Source organism: Perissodus microlepis, chromosome 17 (genome assembly GCF_051167445.1).
Source record: "Perissodus microlepis isolate ML-2025 ecotype Zambia chromosome 17, ASM5116744v1, whole genome shotgun sequence".
NCBI lineage: Eukaryota > Metazoa > Chordata > Actinopteri > Cichliformes > Cichlidae > Perissodus > Perissodus microlepis.
In genome coordinates, this window is record NC_140477.1 from 10,214,065 (window position 1) to 10,229,377 (window position 15,313).

Sequence of the window (15,313 nt, forward strand, 5' to 3'; positions counted from 1 at the left end):
GAGGGAAAATTAGCAGGTAATGTGTCTTTTAATCATATGATTCATATAATATTGTAGAGTCATGGTTGCTATTAGCCGTTTACTGTTAGCTTGCTACTCTTATTCTCGCCCTAAAAACGCTTCCGTTGTGTTTCGTGAATTTTTGTTCTTGCTGGCCTTTTCTTATTTTGCTTTTGGTAAAATGCAGTTTTAAATAAGGATTTGTGTCGAAAATACACACTGCTAGCTGAAGTTGCAGTTTTGTTCTAAAACGTCATTCAGTTTTGAAGCGTTCAAACAACAGTTGACAAACATTATTCTGCTTTTTTTTTTTTTTTTTTTTTTTTTTTTTTAATCCTTTACATCTTTTTGTCAAATCAAAATAGTCTCTGAAGAAATTGTGTGAGTCAAATGTTAGGACATGTTAATCAAAGACAGCCTTATCAGCAAAGCATAGAAAACTTGTTCCACTCCCAGATTTGGCATCTTTTACCAAACCTTATCTTGTACCTTTTTCTTATCTCAGCTCTTCTCCCATTGTGTTAGTGTCCGCTTAAAATAGCAGAAAGCCACGTGTAAATCATTTGTCATGCAGCTACAGTCGGTCTAAACAGCCTTTAATGTGAGTTTTCCTTGTTTACACATCTGGGCCAAAATCAGAATCAGCAGCATGCACTTCCTGTTTCTGCATGAATGCAGCCGTTAAAGTTGTGCTAACAAACTGTATTTTGCGTTTTGCAACGTATATTAGTAGTTTAAACTACTAATATACGTTGCGTTTACTGAATATAATCACCAGCACTCAATGTCTGAATTCATTTTTTTTAAAGTACATCTTCCACGTTTCTCTCTTTTTTTTAATTTGAACAATTGAACAACAAATACATAGTAATGTAGTTATAGAAAGAGTATGAAATATTTCACAGCTTGCAGTATCTTTTACAAGTCATGTATACAAATACAAGTACGTAAACAAAAAAATATACTTTAGGAGAAAACAAACAAACAAAATAACCGATTAAAAAAGAAAGAGGTGCTCAAGGTACAAATAAACAACATATAAGTCAAGTGAAACTATACATTCGACACAGCTCTTGTTTTACATGCTTTGGAGTTAATGCTGTTCTTTAGATTCTCTAGATAATTGGAAAACAGGGTTTTAAAAGCAAATATGTTTGGGTGCTGTTGAGAAAATTTTGTACAATGTATGTGAAATTTGGCAAAAGTAATCAGAAGATTGATAATATATTTTTTTCCTGGATTTATTTTATGGGTATGTGAGAGGCCAAATAGAATATGTTGAAACTTCAGTTTACACGAGGGATCAATTTGTCTGAATTCATATTTGAAGTTGTGCTCCTCAAACTTTTCACGTCACTATATGGTGAGGGGGAAAAGGCAGATGCTGCCACCTTGTGTCGTTCGTATTAATGTGCATCTGCCAATAGGAGAAGGAAAGGTGCAAACCTAGAGCAGTAGAGGGGGTGCATGTAGACGATCAAAGGGAAAAGAAACACAGCATGAAAATGCAAAAAAAGAAAAAAATCTTTAGTTTTTAGATATTTGTCTTAATTACAAAATGTTATACAAGATTTTTTTTCCAAGAACCATTTGGATATACTGGACATCCCTGGGTAGCCATGTGCTGCTATGGAAAAGGGTTTGAATTCATATTTTATAAAATAACCTCCTTGCCTTTGTTGGGCAAATTAAAACTTGACTGTCCCTGAAATCTTTTTTCTCAAATATTTAGCTCTGGGTCGTTTGAACTTAATTGTTAAACTTATGTTCATATTAGTAATTTTAACCAAATTGTTTTCAATCCTTAATTCAGTCTGAAATCCAATCTTTAGCCCGGTCAATAAAAAGTGAAATGTGGAATTTCAAAACTATATCCATGGAAAATGGAATAAAGAAGGGGACTAAAGTAAATTACTCTTCTTTCGGTGCACCTGTTCAAATGCCAGCAAATATCTAATCAGCCAAATAGCAACTCAGTACATTTAGGAATGTATCGGCTTTAGGGCTGCCACGATTAGTCGACTAGTCACGATTACGTCGACTATGAAAATCGTCGACAACTGATTTAATAGTCGAGGCGTCGTTTGAAGCTTTGTAAGATCACAAAAGAGGCAGGAATAAGTTGTTGGATTTAAGAGTGTAATAACGGACTGAAACAGAAGATGGCAGCACTGCATGTACAAGGATGCCAGCTGCCGTTAAACCCCGAAGAAGAAGAAGTAGCTCTGTCCCAGAATTCATGATGCAGCCCAGCTCAGTTTCCAACAATGGCGGTAGCTAGTTAGTTTTAATATTACTCTTATTATTCTTTCTGGGTCACAAAATAAACGTTTATTCCTGAGTAAATCGGTTTGGCTGAGATTAAAGTTATAGTTTTTACACAGCTGAATAAATGTCAAGCAGACAACTGATTATCAGAAGTGTGAGATGCTCGAGAATATACTCCGGTGTCCTGTTATATTTTAGATAGCAAGGAGTTTATTAAACTTCACCGAAACAATCTGCAAATTTAATAAACGATCATCTTGCCTTTATTTTTAGTTAGCACATACCTTAAACACTTAAAGCTGTAAGCTAATGATAGTTATATAAGAGCAGATGCATGCTGGTGCAATAAACTGTACGTTTTATGTCTAATGGATGCATGCTCTGATTAGTCGACTAATCGCAAAAATAATCGGTGACTATTCGACTATCAAAATAATCGTTTGTGGCAGCCCTAATCTGCTTAACTTTAAATTAAGCATCAGAATGAGGAAGAAATGCGATAAGTTAAATTTGGATTTTCCCACACAACCAAAGCTAGGACTTACACAGTGGTCAGAAAAAGAATATCCAGTTAGCAGCTGTTTGCTGGGGGCTTTAAATCAATCTCTAAGCCTGTCGGTGTTATTTCATACACTGTCCTGTTTAAATGACATTAATAATTTGGGTGGTAGAAGCACAGTATTATTTTACACTAAAAATACAGAATCAAGACGCCAGAGTACTTCTCGCTGTTGAAAATGCCCACCTGTTTTTGTCTACCAGTGTGCCTGTTGCAATGCTAACACTTCGGGCACTAATGTTTGAAAAGTGTGCACATTTATTTTTTAGATCTTACTACTAACAAAAAAGAAGAAAAAAAAACAACCACATTTTAAATGCAAAGTAATATTTATTCTGTAAATCAGTGACACTGTGACATGTAAACAACATTTTTCTTTTTACCTTTATAAACCTGTTACTGCAGTACATGAGCTCAACATTGTGCTGTTATGTGTTCATACATTCAGGCATTAAAAACCGAATTTTGCTTCAACTGTGTTCAAAAACACTAATCTACTGTTGCTCTTTGACGCAAACCCATCCAGCTAAAAACTGAAAGGTAAAAATGGAAATGATCACACTGATAAGCAAAGAAAGAAACTGTGGTTTCACAGCATCAAAGCCAAATGTCTAAACCTGCAGCAGTGCATAATATTTGCAAGGCACGAAGCTGAACCCAGCTCAACTTCTACATCTAGACAGCACTGCTCCACGTTTGCTATCGGCACTCGGTCGCTGAGAGTTTCAGACTCTGATAAACTATTTTTGCGTCTCTCAATTTTGGGTTCTCGTAGCACATTCAGAAAAGTCTTTGTAGTGTTGCATGACTTAACATCAATGTTGAAATATTATTACACCACAAAATCCTCTATCCTCTAGTATTTCTTTCATATTACAGCTTCTAAGATCCTGAAAGAAAACTTTACTTAAGATATAAGCACAGCAGATGTATTTTAACCAGATCCTCTGATCTGTAAAATTGTACCCGCAGAGAATTTTTCTCTCGTTCGGTGTAAAGCAGTGTGCACACCACGAAATTTCAATCAAAATAATGCACACTAGAATGCAAGTTAGCATTTCACAAATACTGAGCTGCACAAAATAAGATTACTTGTTTGGCAATACAAAAAGTTTTTGGTGTTTTTAATACATTTCAAATTTTAAAAATCTAGTTGTCTAAATTTGTTTGATATACTTTTACCATGTTTCATTTGCCACACTGACTACTACACAGAACCAAGTACAGATTCCAGGATCAAGTAAATCTTATACCTTTTGCTTATTTATGAACCATGAGAAGAACAGCTCCTGTAGGTAGTACTGCCTACCAATGACCATGTGATGGCAGTGCAAACATTCAATATTGTGGCCTAGTTTTGATTTCTAGTTGATACAGGCTGCATATACATATGCAATTATCACAACTTTTTTTTTTTTTAAAACAGGGATTCTGCATGTTATGAATTTACTGCACTTTGTTACAGACAAATCCATAGAAACGGGCCACAAAAACGGCGGACATCAGTCGAAGACGTCTTCGTCCTGTGCAGATATAAGGCGAGACTCCCCATGATGCAAAGTGAAGAAACAATCTGGTTTCAGTCCCTTCTGTTCCAAAGCCTCTCTGAGTCGAAGAGGTGGATCGAGGTAATACTGCATGACAAGAGAAAACATGCATGTTAAGATATTGTTTGAGCAGCAACTCCAACACATTCAGTTTTAGTTTAGTTCTGCAGATTTTTCAGTGATTATTACATTTATATCACTTCGATTTCAACAGAGGCTGCATTAAACTGGGACGGCTGCAGGAATACTCATGCAGCTCAACAATGAAACCTTTGTTTTACTGTGTTGCCAGAACATAATAGTGTCACAACACTATCTAAACAACGAGCTCTTGCATTGATATGGCACTCACAGAGTAGCTCTTAGGTCTATTGCAACCTCAAATACTAACTGCCTTCGATTACAAAAAAATTGGAATGCTCTAAAATGTAAATAAAAAGAGAATGATGATTTGCAAATCTCATAAACCTGTGCTTTCCACAAGATAAACAGTCCATAAATGACTGGGTAATGAGTAGACCAGCTTTGGGAGAGAAATGCTGTCTCATTATTCTAATCTGACTCGGTCCATTTTAAATGAGCTATAGCCTGTTGAAGATCTTATGCCTGTTCCTATACGGCTACTTCTTTTCATGATGTAGATTTAGCCCACATTTGTGCATAACATGATAAACTGTACTCACTGAGTGGTTTCAGGAAGTGTTCCTGAGACCCTGCACTGATTTTTCATGACAGAATCATGCAAATTTTAATGCAGTTACACCTGTGGGCTCAAAGTGTTTAGGACATTACTGATTTTTAACCTTGGCCCTTGCACACAGATTTCTCTAGATTATCTGAATTCTGTAGATGATATGTACTATTTAAAGTCTAAGTCAATTTTATAATTTTTTAAATAATTTACAAATGCAGTTTTTTTTTTCAGGGTGGTTAAGATCACTTTGAAGAAACCCTAAGATGTTCTTTTTATGCCCAATCATGTTAGTGACCTGTTGCCAATAAACCTAATTAGCTGTAAAGTGTTCCTCCAGCTGTTTCTTTTTAGTCTCACTTAGTTTATCAAGCTTTTGTTGCCTCCATCCCAAATTTTTTTGAGATGTGCTGCTCCCATCAAATTCAAAATGAGCCAATATCTTTCAGGGAATGGTACAATGTCTCTAATCATTTGATGCATTTTTTATGTTTCATTATCAATCAAATATGGGTTTATGAGATCTGAAAATCACTGCATTCTGTTTTTATTTACATTTCATACAGTGACTCAACAATTTTGGAAGTGAGGTTGTATAATAGTAACAAAATACTAAATTGAGCCCCATGAATATCTCATTCCTCCTAATCTAACAGCACCTTAACACAGTTACCAATTTATTTGGTATATGCAACACTTAAACTATTATAGTTCTGCAATAAATACATGAAGGTTACAGTCCTAAGGTTTTGGTTTTCTTGTAACGCTACTGAAATACCCTGCATTATGTAACCTTTGTTATAAAAAATAAATAAATAGAAACACCAGTCAGTATTATAAAACTTGTTTCAAAATGATTATATCCTCATGAGAACAGAGGAAAAAAAGAATCTTCCCATTAATTTTTTTGTGTGATTTCCTTCCTTTTTGTAGCTAAAAGGGGACCCAAACACATGACATATCATTGGAAAGCCCAGGATGTCCTCTATTTAGTACACCAGGACTTAGTAGGGTAGCTCAAATAAGTCAAAAGATATAGAGCAAAAACACATGTGAACATTAAGCATGACCAAAGCACAAATATAAACATGTGTTTGCTTGTTAAAGAAATGGGGTTAGAGGGAACAAAAAAAAAAAAAAAAAAAAAGACTAGGGGAGGCTCACAACTCAGACGTGTCTGTTACAACAGTAACGCAGGAGTGATCACTGGAAGTTAATCTTGGGAAGATATTGAGATATGGACAAAATCAAATTTTGATGAGAAGAGGTATGCGTTGAGTAATGGAAATAGCATCATGACTTTAAATCCCTATAACCAATGTTTTAAAGCAAAGTTGAAGTATTCACAGTGGCAATGCCATGGTGACAATAAGAATCTTTAAATTCACTGTGCAGTAGTCCAGTGAATAGTCAATAGTCCAACAAAACCACAAACTTAATAAACACATTGAGCTGGTAAGTGGATTCTGTGATGCTACAGAATTGATTATTCCATCTTTGCAAATCTCAGGCATTAGAGGGCCATTGATCTTCTATTCCAACTCTTCCAAAGAAGGCAAATCATAAAGGTTTTAAATATTTATTTAAAGAATATATAAGGGATCCATAGCTAAATAAATGTATTTGTGTGGCATTACCTCATACGCGAGGGCAAAGGTGCCCCAGTGAATGGCCACCGACTGTCTGGCCTGAAGGTCCTCGTGAATCTGAACGGCCTCCTCTGGATCTACATGCTGTCCTTTCATCACGTCTCTGAAAAACCAAGTAATATTCAAGTAGTCTTTGATATCTGTTTTTGTTACAATAGGCACAGCATTATGGAAAAATGAATAGCTTAGAGGTAGAGTTAACTGCAATTAACTCTACCTACCAACTTTATTGTTCAAACATGAATGTGCCTCTAGAACAGAGTAAATAAAAACTGAATCTACAGTGCCATCATTTTCCCACATATGTTTACTTATTTAGAAAACTATTTATTTTTTTGTAATTGTGACAAAGTACTGTCTGTAGAAATGTTAAAATAATCATTAGACGTGTTCCGAATGTACATTACAAAAGCAAATTCAGTGGCCAAACATTAGATTGTAAGGATGTTCTTAATAAAGTGCACATGTGTATTACCTGGGTAGGTATGCTCCGATAGGGATTGCTGCAAGGTCAAATGGTCCAAAGCGTCGTCCTATTTCCGCAAAGGAAGAACAGTAGCCAGTGTCGCCAGCAAAGAAGAAACGATGGTCTGGACCCAAAACGGTCCAGCTGCTCCATAAAGACTGGAAAAAATGTTTTTAAAAAAAGACCTGAATTTTATCAACTTTATCTGTTTTGAATTCAAGATAAAGATTTAAACAGAATTTGTTGTCCTATAAAAATGACAAAGTTCTGCTGTTGGCTTGTTTAGGGTCATGTCACTTCACTAAATCTTATTAAACAATTAAGCAATAATGTGCATATTGTTGTTGTTGTTATTATCTTACTTTGTTATCATCCCATGCTGTGCGTTTGCTCCAGTGCTGCGAGGGTGTGCAAACAAACGTGACATCATCATGACCTGGGACACAGTTCTCCTCCCACCAGTCCAGCTCCATCACATTCTCACAGCCCATCTTCACCAGCCAGTCCATCAAACCCATTGGCACGAACCTGACACACACACACAATGCAAAAAGGTACATGTAATTTCTAATAAAGGGCACTGTTTGACAGTGGGAAGTGAACATATGACATGAATGGAAATAATATTGTGGACCACTGATCCACCTCACGTACCAGCGTAGCTCTCCTCCGAAGCGAGCATTAAGACTGGCCACAGATCCAGCATCCAGATGATCGTAATGAGAGTGACTGATGACCACTGCATCAATCCTAGGAAGCTGTTGGCAGGAAAGTAAAAGAAGAAACTTAAAGGTGGAGGAATAAATAAAAAAATTTAACAAACAAAAATATATGTATATATATAGGAACCTGCTCCACAGTGCAAGGAGGACCTCTGAATCTTTTGGGTCCCATGTATTGGATCGGCGATGCCCTCTGACTGAAGATTGGATCTGTCAGAACATTCACCCCATCGATTTCAACCAGAACTGTGGCATGGCCCAGCCATGTGACTCTCAGTCCTGGACCAGAGCCAGAGAGGTTTGGGTTCTGCACAAAGTATGGCTCCATCACAGGGAGCTCACGATCCAGGGCCTTTAGGGACAGAGAGACGAGGGAGAGGAACAGGCCATCCATAGTTAAAAAAAAAAAAATAAATAAATAACAAACAAAGTAAGATGTAAGAAGGAATGAAACAGATGGGTGCAGGAGGGGCAAATTACTTAATGCTGAAGGCCACCTTTGCGATAACTGTACTTTACACCTATGAATTTGCTAGTAGTTGGTAAGCACACCTATTTTTAAAAGTTTGAATATAGCAACAAACAGAGTCTGTGCTAATAAAGGGTTAACCTTTTTTCTGTTGCAGTGTGAAAGCAGCTTGTTAAGCCCTCACTGAGCTCAGCAGGTTTTCCAATAAGACCTATAAATAGTGTGTGTGTGAGATGAAAAAGGCCAGTGATTCTTAGTAAAGATGTATTTGTCCTGAACTCATTTCCAAGGAGGTTAAATTTTGCCGACAGCTGTTTTCTATATAAACTTGAGACCTGTACATTTAAAACATTGATTAGTGACGCTTCACTGCGACTTGGATTAAAACCAACAGCTAATAGTAAACTTGTGATTATAAGTAATGATTGCCTACCTCTTTACTAGAAGGTACATTGCTGTTATCTTTTTCTAAGAACAGGAACCTGAACAGCATCGAGTAGGAAGGAAAGCGCCACGTTGGCCAGGGGTTAGCCCAGCGGCCATGTTTGTCCCGACACGACTTTGTCACTTCTTCCTGCAAAAAAAGTAAATAATAGCACATTTGCTATGTTAGCAAGTCATTTTGGAATCTACAGCTGTATAATATATACAAGTTTATTTTTCACAGGAAAGTCACAAAGTGCCTGATGCCTAAAGAAGAAACATTAACATTAAGAGTTTTGGAGTAAAAAGATGCCCCTTACATAAAATAAACAAGTTCCACTCCTGACATAACAGCCTAAAGAAAGGGAACTATTCAACATTACCCCAAGGTTACATAAGCTAGATTTAACAGAAGAACTCACAAACCTACTGCCTTGTTTGAACCTTGGGATTGCGCTATCTGGGACAATGGTAAGAGTCTCTTTCATCAGAAATGAAATGTAGAAATTGTTATTTAACTAAAACTTGGAAATCAAACAGTTTGTAGAAATGTTTTTATAAATTAGATATTATCTGTTCAAGAGTTAACATCTACAAGCTAAACAGGATAGTTCCAAAAATGATCCCTGTGGAACACCACAGAACAAGGGAGGTTTTTCTGACATGATTAATAACAACAGAAAAACTTCTCTTTCTGTGAGATGAGATTTAAAGCATGCTAATGCAGATACAGACACAGCAACCACCTGATATAACCAATTTAAGAGCACTGTGTGATCCATGACATGAAAAGCTGAACTCTGATGTAACAAAACACAACATGCAGAACTAGAGAGGAGGACTTCACAGAACGGAGAAGCTCTGAGGTGAAACTGAAGCCTCAGGATTTGGGTTTTATTAGATAGCAGGGTGACAGTAATAGAGGGTCTTACCTCCAGTCGGTAGTCCAGGCGGAAGCTTTTGCGGGAGGAGCTGCTCTTCCTTGGAGTCCGAGCATCCACCTCTCCACCCTCAGCACCTCTAGGCTCGCCACCATCCTGAACAATGAGTACACATAGAAACTATAGTAAACTTGAATTCTTCTAAACATTTTTAAGAATTGAAAATAAACACTTAACATACAAGAACGTAGTGAGAAAACATGAAAAAAATAATAAAATCAGTGCTTTTATTAAAGTCTGCAAATTCTTCTGGCGTAAAAGACTGACACATACATCAGGATTACACAACAGTTTTAAAAACACTAAGAAGTCCCTTTAACGGTATTCACGAGTTAATGACCTGAGCAGTAATTGCAAAGCCTTTTCAAAGCACCTATTTTAACATGTAATTACATTTGGCAGGTCAAAAGAAAAAGCACAGGTGTGTTTCGGAATGGGAATTAAAAACCGGTTTTCAAAGTTTACCAGGGCTGGCCTTTTTTTCCCCTCAACAGTTGGACACTGAAAAACAAATGGATCGAACTCATGGCAGTGTTGCTTCTGCACTCCTCAGTCTCTTTTTTCCCTTGCTCTGCTTCCACACTGTGTTCACAATCAGATAATAATACAGCTACACTGAAGATCTATGTAGGATTTCATTTGGTTCCCCACACAGAAAATTACTAAAGACTGAAATCAGAAAGTAACAGTTTCTTCCCTAGGGTGACTGGGCCTTCGGGATAGGGTGAGGGCCTCAGACATGTGGAGCGATCTCAGAGTAGAGATGCTGCTCCTGCATGTCAAAAGGACCCAGCTGAGGTGGTTCTGGCACCTCCTGGGCAAGCCCAACTGGGTGGAGACCCCAAAGTAGACCCTGAACCCTCTGGAGAGATCATATATCTCATCTGGCCTGGGAGAGCGCCTTGGGATACCCCAGGAGGAAGTGGAAAGTCTGGTTAAGGAGAAGGACATCTAGAATACATTGCTCAAGCTAATACCTGCTGCCACCGCAACCCAACTTTGGACAAGCGGAGGATGGATTGATGTGAGAATACCAACGCTTTCAACAAAATCTTATCAATATTCACCTCCAGCTAAAAAACTAAAGCAAATATGCAACCAAATTTGCAGTGCTACCAAACAGAACTTTGTAAACATGTGCCACCTTTTTCCACTATATTCAACAGAAGGCAAATCTATTTTGTTGTGATGGTGCTGTATTAAGAGGATTGCAGGCAAGAGGAAAAACATTTATATTTCATTTTGCGGTGAACTTTCCATTTAAACCACGGCGCCATCTAATTGCAGCTGATAATGTGCATTACCTCCACCAGGCCTTTTCTCTCCTCGAGCTCAGCTCTGTCTGAAGATGACGGCTTCTCCATGGCTTCAGCGCCCCAACCACACCTAGCACTGACACACAAACACAGTATTAACTTCACAACAGTGCTGCAAAGTCCTGCACAGCGAGCAGAACCACAATTATACCAGTAGACAATGAGAACAAAGACATTTCATAAACACAACTGCAACCAAGTTATAGCCTGGCCCCTTTCACTGATAGTACTGTACTGATAACAGAACACACAAACAGCAGACAGTTAAACTACAACACTTTGCATAAGACAAAAAGATGATAATCAGGCACAGTGAGATCAGCTTTACTGTATTCAAATAAAACTATTATCTGACGTGACATTTAAATGCTTCCACTGTGCATTAAATTCAGTTGTTCAAACCTTGCCACTGTTTTTATAATTAACGACTTGCTGGCAGGAAGAAGTGTGTTGACAGCTTTTTTGTCTTGAGTAACAGCGATTGAGAAGTAACTGATGTTCTGACACACACAAATCTAAAGACATTTGCACTGTAATTCCACTGTTTACCACATTAAAGCTTAACAGCATGCAAGAACTCGTGGGTACCTTAAACTGCTATTTTTTTGGTGAATGTCTCCTTCAAACACGGTGGTGCAGAATTAAACTTTAAATGGAGTTTGCCTTGCCGTAAAGCATTCAAACAGGACTGGGTGTGTGACTGGAGTGAATAATGATTTCATCAGATAAAGAAGCATATATTTATGAAGGCACTTAGACGCGAGAAAGCCAAGAAGTCTAATCACAGCCCTTCCTTATCCTGCTATTATCCTCAACTATCAGAGTTTGGAATACACCCTCACTATCATGCACTCAGCAATGCTTCCTTTATGGATCCTCTTATGCAAAGAGAAATAATCAGAATCAGAGAAACTTTATTAATCCCAGAGGGAAGTTGAGTAAATAAACCACTACATCTAATGCAGTTATGCAACAAAAAAAACCAAAGTGCACTTGCTCTCTGTGGGGAAATCCACACATTAAACCATGCCATGCTGATGATGCACTTGGCCTCATGAATGGAACTTACACACACACACCAGGTTAACAATGGGGCTCTGTGGATGACAATCAAAACAGGTCTTTGCATCTAGCCAGCATGCCTGCTATGGTTGTATAAACAACAAACACAACCTCGAGTCAGGTTTTTCCTGAATTCAAGAGAAATATCACTTTACTATTGAATAAACGCACATGTGAGCTTTAAAGACTGGACACTACATGCTAGAAATAACCTTGACACAAGTTAGAAACAGACTTAATCATATATACTGCTGTGAAATTAATTAAGAATTCGTGAAAGGAAATAATTATGAACATGACAACAGCTGCCAACTGATCGAGTTTAACCAGCATATTATGACATTTATCCGTTTCCTGTTGCAAAGGTGGCAAACTAAACCATTATATCCTCACCAAGCGTAAGAAGGAAATACTGCACACTGTATTTTACCGAGAACTCGCCTAGCAAGTGTGTTCAAAAGGAAAACAATGACTCTAGGAACAGGCCACCATAGCATTATCGTATACCACAAGCGTCGTCTAACGTCAGGTTCTAGCACCTACCTTCCCGAAAACTTGAACTCAGAATACCACCAGTGCTTTCCTTAGCGAGGAGACATGTTCTCTGCATAAACGTTAGCTTCGGACTGTTTTAATGAGCAGCATTTATGAGGAGCTGCACGCATTTTGCAGCACAGTTTACATCACTGCAGCATTACCCCGGAGGGACTATCGACAGGAAACGTTAAGCCGGCTGTTAGCAGGACGTCGTTCAAAGGAAAAAATGTGAAGTTCTTGGTAATGCAGCAGGACGGTTACGGACCATATCTCGGTACCAGCTCGGCTTCTCTGACGTCGGTGCGAAAAACCCTTTGATCACGTGACGCGACAAACTCTCGCCGCGGTTGTGGGATATTTTATGAAGGAGAAAACCGCTGTAATAAACTATATTTTTAAAAAAGAAAAATATTTTTAAATAAGTATTTTAAACATTGATTCCACCGGCAATGTTACTAGTAATTATTATTATTTTAATTATTATACCTCAGCCAAACCAAAAGTAATAAAATCATTCAATTTCAATACAATTTTATTTATTCAGCGCAAAATCAGAACAACAGTCGCCTCAAGGTGCTTTATATTGTAAGGTATACCCCACAATAATACATACAGAGAAAACCCCAACAATCATATGACCCCCTATTAGCGAGTGCTTTGGCGACGGTGGGGAGGAAAAAACTCCCTTTTAACAGGAAGAAATGTTGAAAAGTTGAATAAACAAAGTAGATACAGATTTGACTGTCTCTCTTGTGTGTGTGTGTGTGTGTGTGTGTGTGTGTGTGAGTGAGTGAGTGAGTGAGAGAGCTATTTAGTTGTGTGACAGGTATATAGCTGCACAATAAAGGGAATATTCTCTACATTAAATTTTGTAACTTGAGTGATGCCGTCTTTAATTAAAGACACTGCTTTTCATTTGGGATTTTCCACAGTTGTAGCAGCAGTGCAGGAGCCCCATCTGTCTCTGTGTCACTGGTTCTAGTTCATGTAAGATAACCGAGAATTTGAATATTTTTAAGATAGTATAACGAAGAAAACGGTTTGAAATGACGACTGAGACCCGGACACAGCAGCGGACTATGTGACTGTAGGGTTCCCAGCAGGACTGTTTAAAAGAGTCTTTGTGTAGTTTATATACGACTTAACTTACCTCGAGTTCCTCCACCTGATGGACACCTGAAGGGAATGTAACCCAAGGAAACCCACTAAATTCAGTCGCGTCTTAACCCTATTAAACTTACAACTACATACCAAACACAACAGTCCAGACTTGGACAATACTGTTTCCATTGCAGGCCTTTGTATCTGACCATAATTACTTGGCAGTTTTCGGAGAAAACAGCCAGAGGATACAAAGTTATGCACAGCCGGGGTTTAGTGTCCGGACTGCGAGGGCTGTGAGAACTTCCTGTTAGTTGCTTTCACTGACTTTCGGAAATCAGAATCTCGCTGATTTTAAACAAACTCGAGACCTTTAAGATTATTTCAAACAATTTAATTTCAAGTTGGTTTTGAAATTAAACTTTGGATCTGCTCATCTGAAAATGCATTAACTAAAAACCCAATTGTGGCTGAATGAATTAAAAATGTATTCAGTGTTGTTCTTGTTTTTTTGCCATAATCTAAAAATTAGTTTGTGCGGAAACTATAAATAATAGTTACACTTCATTTACTGCATTACTTGACAACCCTAAAAGCTGAATCCCTGAATATGGATTGTACAACATAGCACTGGTCACCAAATAAATTGTAATCTTAGATAGACATAAACTGCAGTTTTTAAATGATGAATTAATTTATTAAAGGAAAAGCTATCCAGACCTACAGGATATGTCAAAAAGTAACTGTCCTACTTGTTAAATCATGAATAAAATGTAATTAACCACGATGTTGAAAAACTGGTTGCAGTTGCCTGATTACTGCCAGACCAGGTGAATTACTAAACACTTAAAACTGTCTGACAAAGCAAAGATTCTCAAAAAGAAACACATCATGCTGATCTAAAGAAACTCAAGAATAGATGAGAAAAAGTCATTGACATCCATCATTCTGGAAAGGGTTACAAAGCCATTTCTAAGGCTTTGGCACTCTAGTGAACCACAGTGAGAGCCATAATCCACAAACAGAGAAAACTTGGAACAGTGGTGAACCTTCCCTGGAGTGGCTGACCCACCAAAATTACCCCAAAAGAACATCCAGGATGTCACAAAAGAAGCCAGGTCAGAGTTCATAATTCATCTACAGGAAAAAGACTGGGCAAAAATGGCAACCAATGTCCAGCCATTGATGTGTGCCCTGAAGCTGAAACACTGTTGGGTTATGTAGCAGGTCAGTGATCCAAAAACATAACAGCAAGTCTACCTTTGAATGATTAAAAACGAACGACCTAGTTTAAGTCCAGACTTCAATCCAGTTGAGATTATTTGGTATATTACTTGGATGACCTTATGTTCCAAACCCTCCGGTGTGCCTGAATTAAAACAATTCTGCAAAGAAGAGTGATCATGATTCCTCCACAGTGATCAGCGCCAGTTATCACAAATGCCGAGTTGCAGTCCTTGTTGCCAAGGTTGGCACAATCAGTTATTAGGGTTAGGTATAATTACTTTCTCCACAAAGGGCCAAGGAGGATTGGACAGCTTATCTCTCCCCCTTAATAAATG

General features: G+C 37.9%; 1 protein-coding gene across 2 annotated transcripts; it reads right to left on the minus strand.

The window, feature by feature from the left end:
- Positions 1 to 3,137: 3,137 nt before the first annotated feature.
- On the minus strand, positions 3,138 to 14,037 carry napepld (N-acyl phosphatidylethanolamine phospholipase D). 2 transcript variants are annotated; one of them, XM_084909476.1, is made up of 10 exons: positions 13,801 to 14,037; positions 11,040 to 11,127; positions 9,727 to 9,831; positions 8,805 to 8,945; positions 8,030 to 8,254; positions 7,835 to 7,938; positions 7,543 to 7,708; positions 7,190 to 7,338; positions 6,703 to 6,817; positions 3,138 to 4,461 (listed from the first exon to the last, which is right to left on the minus strand). In XM_084909476.1, the coding sequence occupies exons 1-10, from the start codon at positions 13,938 to 13,940 to the stop codon at positions 4,330 to 4,332; spliced, it is 1,365 nt and encodes a 454-aa protein (XP_084765602.1). In that variant the 5' UTR covers positions 13,941 to 14,037; the 3' UTR covers positions 3,138 to 4,329. The 2 variants fall into 2 exon arrangements, with proteins under 2 accessions (XP_084765602.1, XP_084765603.1); XM_084909477.1 differs by lacking the exon at positions 13,801 to 14,037 and adding an exon at positions 12,657 to 12,979.
- Between the last annotated feature and the right edge of the window lie 1,276 nt (positions 14,038 to 15,313).

Excerpts from the sequence above, each read along its gene's own strand:
- napepld (XM_084909476.1), bottom strand. The coding sequence starts at position 13,940 with ATGGAAACAGTATTGTCCAAGTCTGGACTGTTGTGTTTGGTATGTAGT. Across the intron at positions 7,939-8,029 it reads CTCCTTGCACTGTGGAGCAG|CTTCCTAGGATTGATGCAGT; the intron begins GTTCCTATATAT and ends TCCTGCCAACAG. Across the intron at positions 7,339-7,542 it reads CAGCATGGGATGATAACAAA|TCTTTATGGAGCAGCTGGAC; the intron begins GTAAGATAATAA and ends CATTTTTTCCAG.